The sequence below is a fragment of the Mirounga leonina genome, unplaced genomic scaffold, assembly GCF_011800145.1.
Source record: "Mirounga leonina isolate KUSES-001 unplaced genomic scaffold, KU_Mleo_1.0 Mir_101097, whole genome shotgun sequence".
In the NCBI taxonomy this organism is placed as follows: domain Eukaryota; kingdom Metazoa; phylum Chordata; class Mammalia; order Carnivora; family Phocidae; genus Mirounga; species Mirounga leonina.
In genome coordinates this window covers 35,913-56,032 of record NW_023270062.1, presented here as the reverse complement: position 1 = coordinate 56,032, position 20,120 = coordinate 35,913, and the positions used below count along the sequence as shown (strand labels likewise).

The 20,120-nt window shown below is 40.0% G+C and overlaps 2 protein-coding genes across 2 annotated transcripts in view; one reads left to right on the top strand and one right to left on the bottom strand.

Annotated features, from left to right (window-relative positions):
• MTMR8 (myotubularin related protein 8) overlaps positions 1–16,952 on the bottom strand; it is a 228,838-nt gene extending 211,886 nt beyond the window's left edge. Inside the window, 1 exon segment of the mRNA XM_035004437.1 lies at positions 16,903–16,952. Within this exon segment, the coding sequence (XP_034860328.1) occupies positions 16,903–16,926 (24 nt within the window). The 5' untranslated portion in view covers positions 16,927–16,952.
• Positions 16,953–19,215: 2,263 nt separating this feature from the next.
• On the top strand, positions 19,216–19,677 carry LOC118009957 (profilin-2-like). Its single transcript, XM_035004057.1, has one exon. The coding sequence runs from the start codon at positions 19,216–19,218 to the stop codon at positions 19,675–19,677; it is 462 nt and encodes a 153-aa protein (XP_034859948.1).
• The last annotated feature ends 443 nt before the right edge of the window (positions 19,678–20,120 follow it).

Genomic DNA, 20,120 nt, shown 5'->3' with positions numbered 1-20,120 from the left:
CTCAGCGGGAAGCCTGCTTCTCCCCCCCCCCCCCCCCCCCCCCCCCCGCTTGTGTTCCTTCTCTCCTGTCTCTCTCTCTCTGTCAAATAAAATCTTTAAAAAAAATAAATAAATAAAAATTTAAAAATATTAAAAAAAGAAGTGTCCATAATCTCTCATGATTCATCTCTCCCTCTGATTTCCTCCTTCATTTGTCCCTTCCTTCTCCTAATGTCCTCCATGCTATTCCTTATATTTCACAAATAAGTGAAACCATATGATAATTGACTTTCTCTGCTTCACTTATTTCACTTAGCATGATCTCCTCCAGTCCCATCCATGTTGATGTAAAAGTTGGGTATTCATTCTTTCTGATGGCTCAGTAATATTCCATTACATATATGGACCACATCTTCTTTATCCATTCATCTGTTGAAGGGCATCTCGGCTCTTTCCACAGTTTGGCTATTGCGGACATTGCTGCTATGAACATTGGGGTTCATATGGCCCTTCTTTACACTACATCTGTGTCTTTGGGGTAAATACCCAGAAGTGCAATTGCTGGGTCATGGTGTAGCTCTATTTTTAATTTTTTGAGGCACCTCCACACTGTTTTCCAATGCAGCTGTACCAACTTGCATTCCCATCAACAGTGAAAGAGGGTTCCCCTTTCTCCACAACTTCTCCAATATTTGTTGTTTCTTTCCCTGTCCATTTTTGCCATTCTAACTAGTGTAAGGTGGTATCTCAATGTGGTTTCGATTTGAATTTCCCTGATGGCTAATGATGATGAACATTTTTTCATGTGGCTGTTAGCCATTTCTATATCTTCTTCGGAGAAGTGTCTTTTTATGTCTTCTGCCATTTTTTTGACTTGATTATTTGTTTTTGGGATATTGAGTTTGAGAAGTTCTTTATAGATCTTGGATACCAGCCCTTTATCTGTAGTGTCATTTGCAAATATCTTCTCCCATTCTGTGGGTTGCCTCTTTGTTTTGTTTACTGTATCCTTTGTTGTGAAAAAGCTTTTTATCTTAATGAAGTCCCAAAAGTTGATTTTTGCTTTTGTTGCACTAGGTGTTGGAGATGAATCTTGAAAGAAGTTGCTGTGGGAGATGTCAAAGAGGTTACTGCCTATGTTCTCCTCTAGGATTTGGATGGATTCCTGTCTCACATTGAGGTCTTTCATCCATTTTGAGTTTATCTTTGTGAATGGTGTTAGAGAATGATCAAGTTTCATTCTTCTGCATGTGGCTGTCCAATTTCCCCAGCACCATTTATTGAAGAGACTGTCTTTTTTCCATTGCATATTTTATCTAGTACTATGTTGAACAATAGTGGCAAGAGTGGGCATCCTTGTCATGTTCCTGATCTTAAGGGAAATGCTTTCACCTTTTCCCCATTGAGGATGATATTTGCTGTGAGTTTTCCATAGATGGATTTTATGAACTTGAGGAATGTTCCCTCTCTCCCTGAGGACATTAGGAGAAAGAAATGAAAAATGAAGGGGGGGTGGGAATCGGAGGGAGAGATGAACCATAAGAGACTATGGACTCTGAAAAACAAACTGAGGGTGTAAGAGGGGAGAGGGGTTGGAGGGTGGGTTAGCCTGGTGATGGGTATTAAGGAGGGTAGGTACTGCATGGAGCACTGGGTGTTATACGAAAACAATGAAGCATGGATCACTACATCAAAAACTAATGATGTATGGTGACATAACATAATAAAATAAAATTTAAAAGAAGAATTTACACTGAGAAAAAAAAAGTGTCCAATTACAAAAGGGAGGGAGATTACAAAAGGGAGGGAGGTAGGACAAGGCTAGAGAAGGAATAAATAGTTAAATGAAAAGCCAGATTCTGATGGCCCAGTGTAAGATAAATGAAAAAGAATTATTAAAACCCAGGAGACATTTTAAGGCCAAAAACCCAAGTGGAGATGTTACAGTCTGAATGTTTGTATTCCCCGAAAATTTCATATGTTGAAATCCTAATGTCCAATGTGATGGTATTTCAGGTGGAGCCTTTGGGAGGTGATGTGGGTCTTGAGGGTGGAGTCTTCATAAATAAGATTAGTGGAATTAGTGCCCTTATAAGAGAGTCTCCAGAGAGATTCCTTGCCCCCATCCCCCATGTGAAGGCACAGTGGGAAGTTGGCAGTCTGCAAGCCAGAAGAGGAACTGTACCAGAACCCAACCATACTAGCAACCTAATCTTAGACTTCCAGCCTCTGGCACTGTGAGAAATAAATTTCTCTTGTTTTAAGCCACCCAGTCTCTGGTATTTTGTTATAGCAGTCCAAATGGACAAAGAAGAAGGAAAAAAAGAATCCACAGTAATCTTCAGGCTCAGAACAAGAAGGGTAGGAATAGAGGGGTAGAAAATGTTTATGGGGAAGACTGCAAAGTAATGCTGCAAGAGACGCATAAGTACATACCATTTCCTTTAATCTGTATACAAGAGGCTATGTAACTTGGTGAGAACAGTTGGGTAAAAGCATGTGATCACTTCAGCCAACTGAAAGTTAAAAGGAAAGTAGGCTTGTCATTACCAGAGGAACACACTGTGATTAGGTTAATAGAAGAAATCAGTGGCAGTTGTAATAGGGGCTCATTTTCTCACACCAAGGAAAAGAAGTCACACTTCAGGAAAAGAATGGGCAAGAGGTAAGGAGTAGAAATTGAAACTATAAAGCATCTTTGGTTTGTACAGCAGGAGATTCTCAATAAGAGAAAAAATTAGCCACTCAAGAAGTTCCTGCTAAGGCACAAGTCACTACCTAACAAAAGCCTACAATGTCCACGTATGAAGGGTGCTATATGCCTCTTGGTGGGTAGTCCCTAAGGAAGCCTTGGAGGAAATGGAAACTGTTGATATGGATTTCCTATAGGGCTCCACATTGCAGGGAACCTGTGTCTATTAGCATATAGAACCTTATAGAAGACCTGCAATTATCCAGTTCCTCCCCCTTCTCTATTCATGGGCACCAGTGTCCTCTCAGTTCTGAGACTGAGTAATGGTAAGAAGGTTCCTCTGCCTAGCGTGCTTTTATCCCACAGAAACCTGAGTCCCATAGCATGTGTGTGTGTGTGTTTGTGTGTGCACGTGCACATGAATGTGTGTGCATGTGTGTGCATGTGTGAGTGGGGGGAAGAGAAAAGGGGAGAGGGAGATAGAAAGCAAAGGAGGAAAGGGGAGAGTAAAGAAGAAAGGGGGAGAAAAAGGAAGGAAGAGAGAGAGAAAAAAAAGGAGGAGAGGGAGAGAAAAGAGGAGAGAGATGAGGAGGAGATACAGAGAGAAAGGGGGAGAAAAGATACTAACCACCACTAGGTACTATATAGACTCTAGTTTCCAGGCGAGCCACCCAAATGCTTTGTTAGTTTTGCAATCCTGGCCTATAGACAGAGCACTCTGACATTTTTAAGATCTTTGCTCTTGGAGAAGCTGTGGACCATAAACCATGTTTTTTTACACTTCCGTTCTAGGAAGGGAGGAAATCAGTTGCACTTCAGAGGCTTCTGAATCCATTTAATCTCCTGGTTTGCCACAACTATTGGTAATAACTTGGACATGTTGTAAAAATAAATAAAAGATAAGACATCTGGTTTCAGGAGGACCAACAATGTGATATCTATTCTTCATACACGTCTCACATAAGCCCTGCCCCATGTGGCATCACCTCTGACAGCAGAGAGCATTTGTCATGAAAACAACTGCTGTGCTCTGCATGTATTAAAAAGGCGTCCTCCTACTTTCATAACAAGCATCTCTGATTTAGGTCTTTTCTTTAAAGTAATAAGTGAGAAAATATGTAATGGGGCAGGAGGGAGGAAAGGAAAAGGTGAAGGGCAAATGAAGTCTTTTGAGTCAACATGTACAAAGTCATTTGAAGCAAGTGTTTAAAATACAACCCAGACTAGCCTTGAATTATGCCTCCTCACACCCTATTTCTCAGCACCCCTCCAATTAAAGCAAATTCGAGACTCAGAAAGGAATGCTGCATTTCAGTCTACACATCTAGCATTATTAAGTGTTGGAAGCACTTAAGAGTTAGAATGAACCTTCCAGATTGACACCAGCATTTCTCATTAATAGGTGTAAACACACATGCAGTTCTATGGTCAGGTTAGGGAAACACTGGGTTAAATAATATAAGCAGGTCTCTTTATTGCAGGGTTTCTCAGAGACTTAAACAGGTGAAAATTCACTATGAATCTCCACAGTGTTTGTAGTATCAACATATTCTACCTTAGAATCCTTTTTATCTTTTTAAACAACTTATCTTATGGACCAGTCAGCAAAAGCAAGGTTTAGGAAATGCTGGTACAATCCAATCTTCTCATTCTATTGAAGCAGTACAGTTCAGGGGTTAAGAGCACAGGCTCTTAAGACACAGACTATCTGCTTCATTTACTGGCTCTCAGAAAGTTACTTAAGCTTCCTAGGTCTTCATTTCTTTATTTTTAAAATAAGGACAGTAGTATTGTTGTGTATTAAATGAGCATACACATATGTAATATTTATGTAAACAATTAGAATAGTGTCTGGCATATAGTACTTGCTCAATAAAGGTTAGATATTATTATTCTACCCACTAGAAAAATGAAGCCTAAGTTCATACAGCATGTCAGTATTAGAGCTGGGACCAGAATCCAGGTCTCTTGATTCCCTGTCCAACATGGGTTTCTCAAATAATAAATATTTTATGGAGCTTATCAAAAAATCTTCCTAAAACATATAAGAATTACACCACAAAGCCACAAAATGATATCTAAAAAGACACAACCCTCCAACAAATCACAGTGGTTTCTAGAAGTAACAGTTTAGTTGAGGTTTCCCAAGTATAAAGTGAGGTCAAAGAAAGTTTTGGTGGTGAGGAAAATTATTCCAATGCCTATAAAATAGTAGCCAAAATCCCAGAATGCTGCCATTCTTGGGTAAACTCTCTTGTTGCACTCTAGTACGGAACCTCTATGGATGCTCAGGAGCATATTCCTCTCTGAGACAGGCTGATTTCTGAGACCTCCCAGGACTAAAGCCTCTACCATTGTTTGGCTCTGATGGAAAGAGTTGGTAGTATTTGGACCTTGTCTTGTGTGTGTCGAGTCTTAACTAGGTGAGTTTTCATGTCTTTGTTTAAAAAAAAAAGGCTAGATCTAATATTCACTAGAGCTGAAATTTTTCAGCACTCTATCGTTAGTAGACTTGGTGCATGCAGGGGGGTTTGTGCTGATCCTGCTTTTCTGGCTCTCAGACACACTTGCCCTTATTACAAAGATAAAAGAACTAAAATCTAGTCAGGTTGAAATTAAAACTACTGTAACTGAGATGCAAAAACAAATGAAGGCCTTAAAAATGAGGATGAATGAAACAGGATCAAATCAGTGATACAGAAGATAAAATTATGGAAAATAATGAAGTTGAAAAGAAGAGGGAAAGAAAGGTAATGGATCATGAAGGTAGATTTAGGGAACTCAGTGACGTATTAAAACATAATAACACTGGTAACATAGGAGTCCCAGATAATGAAGAGAGAGCAAAAATGGCAGAAGATTTATTCGAGCAAATTATAGCTGAAAACTTCCCTAATCTGGGGAAGGACACAGACCTCAAAATCCAAGAAGCACAGAGAACTCCCTTAAATTCAACAAAAGATGACCATAGCCAAGGCATATCATAGTCAAATTCACAAAATACTTGAATCTTGAAAGGAGCAAGGGGGAAAAAAAGTCCTTAACCTACAAAGGAAGATGGATCAAGTTTGCAGCAGACCTGTTCACAGAAACTGGCAGGCCTGAAAAGAATGGAAGGATATATGCAACAGGTTGAATGAGAAAAATATGCAGTCAAGAATCCTTTATCCAGCAATGCTGTCATTCAGAACAAAAGGAGAGATAAGGAGTTCCCCAGACAAACAAAAACTAAAGGAGTTCATGACCACTAAACCAGTCCTGCAAGAAATATTAAGGGAGATTCTTTGAGTGGGGAAAAAAGAAAGATCAAAAGCAACAAAGACTAGAAAGGACCCGAGATCACCAGAAACACCAACTCTACAGGGAACACAATGGCACTAAATTCATAACTTTTAATAATCACTCTGAATGTAAAGGGACTAAATGCTCCAATCAAAAGACACAGGCTATCAGAATGGATAAAAAAAAAAAAAAAGATCCATCTATGTGCTGCTTACAAGAGATGCATTTTAGAACTAAAGATACTTGCAGATTGAAAGTGAGGGGACAGGGGCGCCTGGGTGGCTCAGTTGGTTAAGTGACTGCCTTCAGCTCAGGTCATGATCTCAGAGTCCTGGGATCGAGCCCTGCATCGGGCTCCCTGCTCGGCGGGAAGCCTGCTTCTCTCTTTCCCACTCCCCCTGTTTGTGTTCCTTCTCTCGCTGTGCCTCTCTCTGTCAAATAAATAAATAAAATCTTAAAGAAAAAAAAAAGAAAGCGAGGGGATGGAGAACCATATATCATGTTAATGGATGTCAAAAGAAAGCCAGTATAGCCATACTTATATCAGACAAACTAGGTTTTAAAAGAAAGACTGCAACAAGAGATAAAGAAGGGCATCATATCATAATTAAGTGATTTATCCTTCAAAAGGGTCTAACAATGGTAAATATGGATGCCCCCAATTTGGGAGTACCCAAATATAATTAATAGTAAACGTGAAGAAACTAACTGATAATAATACAATAAGAGTAGGGGACTTTGACACCTCACTTACAGTGATGGACAGATCACCTAAGCAAAACAACAACAACAACAAGGAAATAACAGTTTTCAATGACACAATGGACCAGATGGATTTAACAGATATATGTAGTGCATTTCCTCCTAAAGCAAAATAATACACATTATTTTCAAGTGCACATGGAACACGCTCCAGAACAGACCACATAATGGTTCACAAATCAGGCCACAACTAGTACAAAAGGATCAGAATCATCTATGCATATTTTCAGATCACAATGCTATGAAACTTGAAGTCTATCACAAGAAAAAATTTGGAAAGACCACAAATACATGGAGGTTAAGAACATCCTACTAAAGAATAAATGGGTTAACCAGGAAATTAAAGAAGAAATTTAAAAATACAGGGAAGCATATGAAAATGAAAACAGAACAGTCCAAAACCTCTGCAATGCAGAAAGGGCAGTCCTAAGAGGGAAGTATATAGCAGTACAAGCCTACCTCAAGAAGCAAGAAAAGTCTCAAATACACAACCTAACCTTACACCTAAAGGAGCTAGGAAAGGAACAGCAAATAAAGTCTAAAGCCAGCAGAAGGGAAATAATAAAGATGAGAGCAGAAATAAATAATACAGATTTTTTTTTAAAAAAGTAGAATATCAATGAAGCAAAGAGCTGGTTCTTCCAAAGAATTAAAATTGATAAACCCCTATCCAGACTTATGAAAAAGAAAAGAGAAAGGACCCAAATAGATAAAATCACAAATAGAAGAGGAGAGATCACAACCAACACCATAGAAATAGACACAATTCTAAGAGAATACTATGAAAAATTATATGGCAACAAATTGGGCAATCTGGAAGAAATGGACAAATTCCTGGAAACTTACAAAGTACCAAAACTGAAACAGAAAGAAATAGAAAATTTGAACAGACCCATAACCAACAAAGAAATCGAATCAGTAATCAAAAATCTCCCAACAAACAAAAGTCCATGGCCAGATGGCTTCTCAGGGAAATTCTACCAGACATTTAAAGAAGAGTTAATACCAATTCTTCTGAAACTGTTCCAAAAAAACAGAAATGGAAGGAAAACTTCCAAACTCATTCTATGAAGCCAGCATTACCTTGATTCCAAAACCAAAGACCCCACTAAAATGGAGAATTACAGGAAAATATCCCTGATGAACATGGATGCAAACAACTCTCAAGAAGATACTACCAAATCAAATCCAACAGTACATTAAAAGAATTATTAACCATGATCAAGTGGGATTTATTCCTGGGCTGCAGGGTTGGTTCAATGTTTGCAAATCAGTAAACATGATACACCACATTAATAAAAGAAAGGATAAGAACCACACGATCCTGTCAAAAGATGCAGAAAAAGCATTTGACAAAATACAACATCTATTGTTGATAAAAACGCTCAACAGAGTAGGGATAGATGGAACACACCTCAACATCCTAAAGGTCATATATGAAAGACACACAGCTAATAACATTCTCAATGGGGAAAAACTGAGAGCCTTTCCCCTATGGTCAGGAAGAAGACAAGGATGTCCACTCTCACCATTACTATTTAACATACTACTGGAAGTCTTAGCCTCAGCAATCAGATAACAAAAAGAAATAAAAGACATCCAAATTGGCAAGGAAGAAGCTAAAGTTTCACTATTTGCAGACAACATGATACTCTATGTAGAAAACCCAAAAGAGTCCACCAAAAAATTGATAGAACTAATACTTGAATTCAGCACAGTTGCAGGATAAAATCAACATGCAAAAATCTGGGCGCCTGGGTGGCTCAGTTGGTTAAGCGACTGCCTTCGGCTCAGGTCATGATCCTGGAGTTCCTGGATCGAGTCCCGCATCGAGTCCCGCATCAGGCTCCCTGCTCAGCAGGGATTCTGCTTCTCCCTCTGACCCCCCCCCATGTGCTCTCTCTCATTCTCTCTCTCAAATAAATAAATAAAATCTTTAAAAAAAAAACATGCAAAAATCTTTTGCATTTCTATACACAAATAATGAAGCTGCAGAAAAAGAAATCAAGGAATCAATCCCATTTGCAATTGCACCAAAAACAATAAGATATCTAGGAATAAACCTAAGTAAAAAGGTAAAAGATCTGTTCTCTGAAAACTATAGAACACTTATGCAAGAAATTGAAGGGGGAACAAAGAAATGGAAAAGCACTCCATACTCATGGATTGTAAGAACGTTGTTAAAATGTCTATACTACCCAAAGCAATCTACACATTTAATGCAATCCCTATCAACATACCACCAGCCATGGAGCTCCTGGGTGGCTCAGTCGGTTAAGCAACCAACTCTTGATTTCAGCTTTGGTCATGATCTCAGGGTCCTGAGTTCAAGCCCAGAGCTGGGCTCCTTGCTCAGCACAGAGTCTTCTTGAAGTCTCCCTCTCCCTTTGCCCCTACCCCAGCTCACATGTGCTCTCTCCCTCTCTCTCTTAAATAAATAAATAAATTCTTCAAAAAAAAATTCCACCAGGATTGTTCACAGAGCTAGAACAAACAATTCTATAATATCTATGGAACCATGAAAGACCCCGAATAGCCAAAGCAATCCTTAAGAAGAAAAAACAAAACTGGATGCATCATGACTGTGGATTTCAAGCTACATTATAAAGCTGTAGTCGTCAAGCTAGTATGGTAGTAGCACAAAAACAGACATATAAATCAATGGAACAGACTAGAAAACCCAGAAATGAACCCACAACTATACAGTCAGCTAATCTTTGACAAAGCAGGAAAGAATATCCAATGGAAAAAAGACAGTCTCAGGATGCCTGGGTAGCTCAGTCAGTTAAGTGTCTGCCTTCGGCTCAGGTCATGATCCCAGGGTCCTGGGATCGAGCCCTGCATCAGGGTCTCTGCTCAGCCGGAAGCCTGCTTCTCCCTCTCCCTCTGCCTGCCACTCCATCTGCTTGTGATCTCTCTCTCTCTCTCTCTCTCTCTCTCTCTCTCTCTCTCTCTCTCTCAAATAAATAAATAAATAAATAAATAAATATAAATAAAATCTTTTAAAAAAAGGAAAAAAGACAGTCTCTTCAACAAATGGTGCTGGGAAAACTGGATAGCAGCAGGCAGAAGAATGAAACTGGACCAGTTTCTTACACCATACAAAAAATTAAATTCAAAATGGATGAAAGACCTAAATGTCAGACAGGAAGCCATCAAAATCCTAGAGGAGAACACAAGCAGCAACCTCTTTGACCTCAGCCACAGCAATTTCTTGCTAGACATGACTCCAAAGGCAGGGGAAATAAAAGCAAAAGTGAACCATTGGGAGTTCAAGATAAAAAGCTTTTGTACAGCAAAGGAAACAATCAACAAAACTAAAAGGCAGCCTACAGAATGGGAAAAGATATTTGCAAACTGATAAAGGGTTAGTATCTAAAATCTATAAAGAACTTATCAAACTCAACACCCTCCCCCTCCACAAAAAACAAATAATCCAGCTAAGAAATGGGCAAAAGACATGAAAAGACACTTCTCCAAAGAAGACATCCAAATGGCTAACAGACACATGAAAAGATGCTCAACATCACTCATCATCAGGGAAATACAAATCAAAACCACAATGAGATACCACCTCACACCTGTCAAAATGGCTAAATTTAACAACACAAGAAACAACAGGTGTTGGCCAGGATGTGGAGAAAGGGGAGCCCTCTTGCACTATTGGTGGGGATGCAAACTGGTAGAGCCACTCTGCAGAACAGTATGGCAGTTCCTCAAAAAGTTAAAAATAGAACTACCCTATGATCCAGTAATTTCACTAGTAGGTATTTATTTACCCAAAGGATACAAAAATACAGATTTGAAGGGGTACATGCACCCCAATGTTTATAGCAGTATTATTAACAATAGCCAAACTATGGAGAGCCCAAATGTCCATCAACTAACGAATGGATAAGGAAGATATATAATTTTTCAGCCATCAAAAAGAATGAAATCTTGCCATTTGCAACAATGTGGATGGAGGTAGAGTGTATTATGCTAAGCAAAATAAGTCATTCAGAGAAAGACAAGTACCATATGATTTCATTCAGATGTGGAATTTAAGAAAGAAAACAGATGAACATATGGGAAGGTGGGAAAAAAGGAGAGAGGGAAACAAACCATAAGAGACTCTTAATGATAGAGAACAAACTGAGGGTTGATGGAGGGAAGTGAGTGGGGCATGGGCTAGATGGGTGATGTGTATTAAAGAGAGCACTTATGATGAGCACTGAGTGTTGTATGTAAGTGATGAATCAGTGAATGTTCTCCTGATACCAATATTGTACTGTATATTAACTAACTAAACTTTAAATAAATATTTAAAATATACATATATACATATATATGTATAAAGGAAATCACATTTACTTGATAAAGAAGAACACTTTACCCAGTTTTATCTTGATTTATTTTGACCCCGCTTATACCCTAAATGAATCTGAAGTGGTTTATAATAAAACACACACACACACACACACACACACACAGAGAAAATCAAAGTCATGAAGAGGAGGCGGAAGTAATTATACTAACTACAAGGGCTAAAACAGTTAACATAATTGAACACTAAATCTGGATATTAGTTTCCTGGCAGTCAAGCCAAAAATTATCTTGCTTTAGGAAAGTTTCCTGTGAATAGTAATCTTGAGAGCAGGTAGGGTGGCTTGAAAAGCACTTTGTAACCAGTAGAGTACTGTAAAGCATTATTATTATTATTATTATTATTATTACTATTACTATTACTATTGTTATTATCCAGAATGGCATTCTATACCCATCTGGCATTTCCAATTATTTTGGCTGTTGTTTCAATGGCAATTTCACACAATTTATCATAGTTTGAACCTGCTATGCATACTAAACAACAAAAAGACAATGCTGCTCTGCCACTAGCTAGATGACTGACCTTGAAGAAGAAACTTCAGCAATCTGGGCCTCAGCTTCCATATTTGTGACATCAGAGGTTTGGACTATCATTAGATGATCTTATTTTTTACCTACTCATGTATTTATTTGTTAGCAGCTTTATGGAACTTACCATAAAATTCATTTGTTTTTATGTGTAAAATTCATTGATTTTTAGTAAATTTACAGAGTTGTAGAACCATCACCACAGTATATAATTTTAGAACATTTACATCATGCCAAAAAAAACTGCATTCCCATTCCTTATTAAGATCATTTAAAAGTTCCTTTCTAACTTTTATATTTGGGTTTCTAGACTTACAAAGCTTTAGCTGCTCTTTGCTACCTATACAGTTGACCCTTGAACAACATTGGGGGTTAGGGGCACCAAACCCCACACAGTTGAAAATCCACATAAAACTTTTGACTCCCCCAAAACTTAACTACTACTGGAAGCCTTACCAATAATATAAACAGTTGATTAACACATATTTTTATGCTATGTATATCATATACTGTATTGTTACAATAAATTAAGCTAGAGAAAATAAAATATTATTAAAAATATCATAAGTAAGGTAAAATTCATTTACAGTATTATACTGCATTTAGGAGAAAAAAAAATGCATGTAAGTTGACCCACACAGTTCAAACCCATGTTGTTCAAGGGTTAACTGTAGAACCAAGTTCAAATTCATCAGTGCAACATTCAAGCCTCTACAATCTACAATATATCATTCCTCTCATTCCCTTGCCCTAATGAGTTACCTCCCTCTGAGTTTATGGTCTTGCAGTTCCCTTGGTAGGGAGTCCCTCTCACCTCCCCAATCTCTGAAGAGTAAAATCCTATATAATATTCAGACTCAGTCAAAATCCCACTCTTCCATAAAACTTTCTTCATTTCATACTCGTCACACTCATCTGGAACAAGACCTTATTTGCCTCTAATCTCTGATAGTATTTCATTTGTCCCTCTCATGAAAGTTCTTACTTTCATTTGTGAATCTTATGCTTAATATCTCAACTTATTACTTGATTAAGATATCTTAGAAGGCAGTTAGTTGCTATAACTAAGAGAGCCATGTATCCTTAACAACTCGCAATGTTGCATTTTGTAAATAACAATTAATGATGGTGATTATAGTAATTGGTAGCTAAATTAAGCACTGATAATGTGCCAGGCAGTTCTAAGCACTTCTACAAATATTAACTCATTTTATCCCTATAGCTACCCTGTGAGATAGGTATTATTATTATTACCACCATTTTACAGAAAAAGAAACTGAGGCACAAAGAAGGTACACAATTGCCAAGATTAAGAGGTTAAGTAGAGTTGAGATTTGCATTCAGACATTCTGGCTCTAAAACATACCCTCTTAACCACTATAGTACATTTCTAAGCCCGCTGAAACTCAGCAAATGTTAACTGAAAAAATCCTAATTAATAAGCTTCCATTCTGGGAAGGAAAGGTAATTAAGAATTCTAGGTGCTGACACAGAAGTAAAAGGGACAAATTCTGATTTGGACAGGACAGTCACTAAACTTTTGGGTTGGCCCTGAGGTGCTACAAAAACCATTGTTAAACCATAAAGCTATAACTTACAAAGATAATTCCTCTCTCATACATAGGTGATGAGAGTGCAAAATTGGTAGTTTCTACTCTAGGCGAATATATGCATATCCTATGATCCAGAAATTCCATTCCTGTGTATATCCCAACAAAACTGCTTATGTATATCCACCAAAAAAAATGTTCTACTTGTAATAGCCAGAACTAGAAATTCCCCATCAACAGAAGAATGGATAAATCACATGTGGCATGTTAACAAAATGAAATACTATATAGCAATGAGAATGATTTCTAACTACAAGGAATAATACGGATGAATCTTTCAAACATAATGTTGAGCAAAAGAAGCCAGACGCAAGGGTATATACTATATGAATTCATGTATATTAAGTATCAAAAAAAGGGCAAAATTATTCTGTTAGAAGTCAGGATAATGGTCACCCTTGGGAGGGGTACTGAGTAGAAGAAGAATCTGTTTCTTGATCTGGGTGCTGGTTACACAGGTGTGTGAAGTTTATGAACATTCATGGAGTATACATTTATATTAATAATTTGTAATAGATTATATTACGTAGACATAAACTTTTCTCTATATATGTTACACTTCAATAGTTTTTTTAAAAAGTCTTTCCAAGAGAAAAAAAAGACAAGAGCCAAAAATAAAAGTCACTTCTGCATTGACATACAGAACTAATGACTGACAAGCTCATGGTTATCTCTTTGTCCTAAGATGGACAAGACAACTCTTCCTTTTGTGGATACAGTGAGTTAACAAGAGAGGCTATCTTAATCCCTAGCCATTACTGCAACCCTAATCCTTCCCAGAAACTCATAATAATAAAAGATAAAACAGACTTGTGGCAGCATACCACTTGTGGGCATGCAGCTCTGCTGGACACAAAATGAAATGCCTATTTTATTTAAAGAACTAAGTCTTCACTTGGAGTTTTTATTTATATTCCAAGAGTAACAATGCCATCATCCATGCAGTACAAATGGAGTCTGGGCATGATGCCAATTAAAGTTTTCTTGAGCATTAACCTCATCTTTACAACAGTCTGAAACTGAGCACTCCTATCTTTATTATGCAACTCACTTCACCTCTATGGGTCTATTTGCTCATCTGTAACATGGGAATAATAATAGTACCTCCCATATAGGTTGATGTAAGGACTGAAGACCTATTTCATGTAAAGCATTTAGCACAGTGCCTGCCACATAGTTAAATATTCAATGTAGTAGCAGCTATTATTATTTTGATATAAGTGGGATAATGGCATCTTCTCCCTTACTATACAGCTAGCCCAGTTTATAGCTTTAATCTCCCAGCATTAGGATTTTAATATTTTAACTATTTTAATATTTTAATACTCAAGCAAAAGGGTAGTTCTGCCTCCTTGCTCTCTCTGAGGTCAAATAAAAAGGGAGAAATTCTTTTTTTAATTTATTTATCCATTTTGGAGAGAAAGAGCACACAGGCACAAGGGGGAGGGGTAGAGGGGGCGGGAGAGAGGGAATCTCAAACAGACTCCCCACTGACCATGGAGGCTGAGGCAGGGCTTGATCCCAGAACCCTGAGATCATGACCTGAGCCAAGAGCATGACCTGAGCTGAAATCAAGAGTCTGGTGCTTACCCCAATGTTCATAGCAGCAACGTCTGCAATAGTCAAACTGTGGAAGGAGCTGAGATGCCCTTCAACAGATGAATGGATAAAGAAGATGTGGTCCATATATACAATGGAATATTATTCAGCCATCAGAAAAGATGAATACCCAACTTTTACATCAACATGGATGGGACTGGAGGAGATTAAGTTAAGTGAAATAAGTCAAGCAGAGAAAGTCAATTATCATATGGTTTCACTTATTTGTGGAACATGAGGAATAGCCATGGAGGACATTAGGAGAAGGAAGGGAAAAATGAAGGGGGGAAATCGGAGGGGGAGACGAACCATGAGAGACTATGGACTCTGAGAAAACAAACTGAGGGTTTTAGAGGGGACGGGGGAGGGGGGATTGGTTAGCCCGGTGATGGGTATTAAGGAGGGCATTGAGCACTGGGGGTTAACATGAAAACAATGAATCATGGAACACTACATCAAAAATTAATGATGTACTGTATGGCCACCAGGTGCAAAAGGGAATAATTTTGAACTAGGCAAGTAGGGTGGCCCAGGGTTAAGTGGGTCGGGAAAAGAGGGAGTCTGGGTAGCAGATGATTTGCTTTGATGATGCCACCTTCCTATATCATGCCAGAGAACCTGGTGCAGATGACATGACCTGCAGAGGAAGGGACCCAGAAAAAGGTAAGGCTGTATACTACAAGGGATGTTATTATCTTCAACAGAGAAAGGGCCTAAAGAAGGAGTCATTAGGGGCGCCTGGGTGGCTCAGATGGTTAAGTGTCTGCCTTCGGCTCAGGTCATGATCCCAGGGTCCTGGGATCGAGTCCCGCATCGGGCTCCCTGCTAGGCGGGGAGCCTGCTTCTCCCTCTGCCTCTCTCTCTCTCTTTGACTCTAATGAATAAATAAATAAAACATTTTTAAAAAATAAAAGAAGGAGTCATTAAAGGAGAGGTTTGAAGGTTACATTTCCTGCTTTGCCCAACAGCATCATAATCTTAAGTTAACAAGTAGGTAGAACATTTTTCTGGTTACAAAAAGCTTTCACACATGTCTTTTTATATAGTCCTCACAACCACCCTGTGAAGTGAGCAGAGAAAATTTCATTATCCCCATCTAATACAAGAAGAAAGAAAGGCTCAGAGAAGTAAAATAATTTGTCCAAAGTCATCAGCTGGTAGCTGGGGGAACCAGCGTTCTAATTTAAGTGTTCTGGGTTCAAAAACCATGTTTTTTTTTTCAATTAAAACATACTGGACTTTTATGTGGACTTCAGTTAGCCTGAGCTGCGTCTGTATTGATTGAAAGAAAAAATTAAGCAGAGACTAGTTGTGTGAATTCTTCCTGATCCTCAGTCTCAGATGGCAGAAAGAAAACTGACAGGAAGTAGACGGATTTGGAATAAAAAGAGGCTAGCGATGGGGAGGGAAGAGGGAGGATCTAAAAAGAAAAGTAGAAGTGGCTCTAACTGGCGATTGCTGTAAGCAGGCGCCAACTGGTCTGGCGATGCCAACTTTTGGGTTTTTCCTCGTGGCTGAGCAGGGCCAGGTCTACTGTGCTCCATCTCCTTCCTTCACCCATAAGCCCAGCTTGGGCTGGAGAGATGCTGTAATCCCCAAAACCCAAAACTGCCCTGGATGAGGTGCAGTGGTGGTGGTCCGGGCAGCCTTCGTGGCAGGTTAGGGGCAGAGGGAATCAAGAGGAGGGTAGGAAAACGCCGGACACAGGAAGTAACTCTCTGGGAGGCGATGGCCTGTGGGGTATTCGAGAAAGGCGGTTACAAGCGTGGCGAGTGTGTAGTAAGAGGCTGGAGTAAGGAGGTGTGTGAGATGACTGCTGGGGTGCCAGAAGGAACTGGGGTCTGAGGGGCAGGGCAGAGAGGGACCTGGCAGGCGCGCACCCCGCGTCGCGTGAAGCGCCGCCGCCGGAAGGCGGGTCCTGAGAAAAGTTCAGTTTGCTTGAAAGGGGAGAACGCAGGTCCCAGCGCGGGAAGAAGGCGTCAAAGAGCTCCCAGAAAAGGTTTGAGAGGGTGTGCCTGGGCTCTCCGTTGGATACCTGAAGAGAGCTCGGGGCTCCCAGCCTCTCCTAACTCTCCTCCTTACCTTGGGCACCGTGATATGGTCCATGTTCCCGCCACCTGAAGCCCTCAGTGCCACTTGGGTTGTCGCTCCCGCTGCCGCCACCGCTCCAGCTGCCTATTTGCTCAACCCAGGTTCCCCTCGCCGCCCTCTCTGTCATGGCACAAGCTCTCGTCATGTGATCCTCCTGGAGGTTTCTATCGCGACACTTTGTCTGTGGCCTCTCCCGCCATCTTGCTTCCTGGCAAATGCCCTTTGTGGTGGGAAGCTGGCGGTTTTCTGGTTTGGGCTACAGGTTTGTCCCAGGAGTTAAGTCCCAGACTCGAGTACTGCCTCCCTTCTCACACATTTTAATGCAGTAAGAGTTCTGGGCACCTATATAATTCCACTACTCTCTAATGTTAACAGTGATGACACCTTACCAAGATAGCACAGATAATCCCATTCTGGTAACTGGGTTTCTGAAAAGCTTCAGAGCTGTGAGACCTTGGACAAGTCACAATAGAATACTTTCTGAAATGATGTATAAGCATATCCTTCTCTCACTCCCCTCTTTTACTAGTCTACTATCATTAACCTAGTTAAGTCCCAGACGATTGCAGTGGCCTCATAATTTTTGTCATCACAGATGTGGGAAAAAGACCAAAGGCCCACCAGACCACCTCTCAGGTGAGGTGCCGACAGGTGCAGTCATTCAGTGGTACTCTCTGAATCAGACTGTGATAGAAAAAATAACAGTCTGGGAGTTGGAAAAGCTGATATATTATAAGTGTCATTTATTTTTTTGTCTCCCCATCTACGATGTCAGCTTTGTGAGGCAGGAACTTGGCATACAGTAGGTACTTAATAAATATTTGTTGCATAAATAAATTTTCAAAGCTATCCCAGATTTTATCCACCATTAACTTTAACCATTTCCCCTAACATTTCGTCCTTAAGGCAAGTTGACGTCATTTCAGAGGAAATTAAGGGACAAGCAGTAGCTTGCCAAAGGTTGCAGAAGAATCAGAAGTCAAATGGGTCCCCACTAGAGTAAAGAAAGCCTGGGAATAAGAGAGAAGTTTTGGGAAAAAAAGTATTGGACTCAAAATATTTTCAGTAAAAAAGATACTATTAGGGCGCCTGGGTGGCTCAGTTGGTTAAGCGACTGCCTTCGGCTCAGGTCATGATCCTGGAGTCCTGGGATCGAGTCCTGCATCGGGCTCCCTGCTCGGCAGGGAGTCTGCTTCTCCCTCTGATCCTCCATCTCATGCTCTCTCTCTCTGTCTCATTCTCTCTCTCAAATAAATAAATAAAATCTTTAAAAAAAAAAAAAAGATACTATTACCATCTGTTTATTATTTGTCTTCCCCACTATGATGTCACTTCCATGAGGTTTTTCTCTGTTTGCTACTGTATCCCAGTGCTTAGAAAAGTACTTGGCACAAGTACTTTTGGACTTTTGGACTTTTCTCTCTGAGTCTCAATTTCCTTATCCACATAATGTGGAGTACACTATGTCTCTGAGGGCCTTTTAACCTATGGAAATCTAGGATTTTGTAACAACACACAGATCCTCCAAGGTCCAGCTCAAGTACCACCTCTGGTACTTGAAGGAACAAAAAGGAACAGAAGGAGGGTCTCTCTTGCTGAATGGCTAGATAGGAATGAATAACTCTAAACTCACAGCTGGTGTGGGCCAGAAGATAAACTAGAAGGAAAGAGTCTGAAGGCAGGGAATCCATGAGGAGGCTATTGTGGTTTTCCCAAAAGGAGCTGTGAACTGCTGAGTCTGTGGGACTTTTGACTTTGTACCTAGAGCTCAGGCCTCAGCAAAATTAGCCAACATCTGAAATGCTAGTTGCTGCAGCAAATGTGTCCTGTTTTATAACCAAATCTCCAACTCGATTGTTGCCCGCTTATGTTCTACTTTGAGGGCTTTTCCATTATTGGGGGTTGGTGTTCTTCCCATGGTATCCTACGGAAGTAGGTATACTTTGCTCCATTTTCTATCTCAATAGCTAGAGGTACACCTTCAAAAAGCTGCTACCAAAAGTCACCCATAATGTGGTGGATGATGACTATTTAAAAAGTCACAGAGCCTTTGTGACCTCACTCATGCTCAAGAGATAGCTTGATAAATCACAGCAGAGGGCAGCTGGGCCATAACTTCATACAAGTCACCAAGACCTCCTCCACTTTGCTGCTGGGGAGAGACTATCAGAAACAGACTGTATTTTTAGGTTATTTCAGTCTCAGCTTATCAGTTATCTTAAACCAACTGCTAACAAACTTCTTTTGCAGACCAAATTACTAGAAAGAACATTATTCATCTTTTAGAGACAGCTTACTTGAATCATGCAGTGCATAGGGGATATCAGCGAAGAGGTCTGGCAAGACTGCATCACCCTCTTCCTACAAACTGGGATGTGCTGTGATGCAGCGATTATCACCAATTCCCCACCCTGGTTGTTAGCTTCTTACCCCGAAGGCAACTTGTTCCAGTTGACCCAGGAAGAAATTCAGATCTTGCTGGCGAGAGAGGGGAGAGAGAAGTTGTTTCTTCAGGGAATCACCCTTGCAGGGACCAAATGCTTGTTGATTCGGGACAGCCTTTACACTGAGGGCAACAACACCATGGACCTCCGCACCAAAGGCCAGAGTCGGAGCAGCCAGGCAGTGACTGTAGTTCAGATTGAGTCTGTATACCTTGTGGTGATGGGACAAAAAGGAACAGAAGGAGGGCCTCTCAACCTTAAGGCTTTTGAGATGGCAGGTTACATCAGAGAGGCCATTCATCAACACATGGCCCATCTCTAACTAAATAAAAAGGAATTGGTGTTTGACTGGAATTTGAATTCAGTGTTATCTGTATTATCTGCTAAGTTAACCTGGTCTTGAGGAGAACAGAAAGGGAGATCCCATATAAGGTTTGGAGATGTGTGTGTGTGTATATGTTGTGTATGTGTTGGGAGGGGGGCAGATTGAGGAGTAAGTGTTAAGGCATTAGGGCTTCTGGGCCTTTTTTTTTTAATTTTTTATTTATTTATTTATTTTTTTAAAGATTTTATTTATTTATTTGTGAGAGAGAGAATGAGAGAGAGCACATGAGAGGGGGGAGGGTCAGAGGGAGAAGCAGACTCCGTGCTGAGCAGGGAGCGCTTCTGGGCCTTTTTTATACCTAGAACACCATCCTTCCTTAGCACCTGAAGGAGAAAGTAGTATACTGGGAACGAGGAAATCTTGGTTCTAATACCAACTTC

What these genes read in the sequence shown, in the direction of transcription:
- LOC118009957 (XM_035004057.1), top strand. Translation starts at nt 19,216, where the DNA reads ATGCAGTGCATAGGGGATATCAGCGAAGAGGTCTGGCAAGACTGCATC.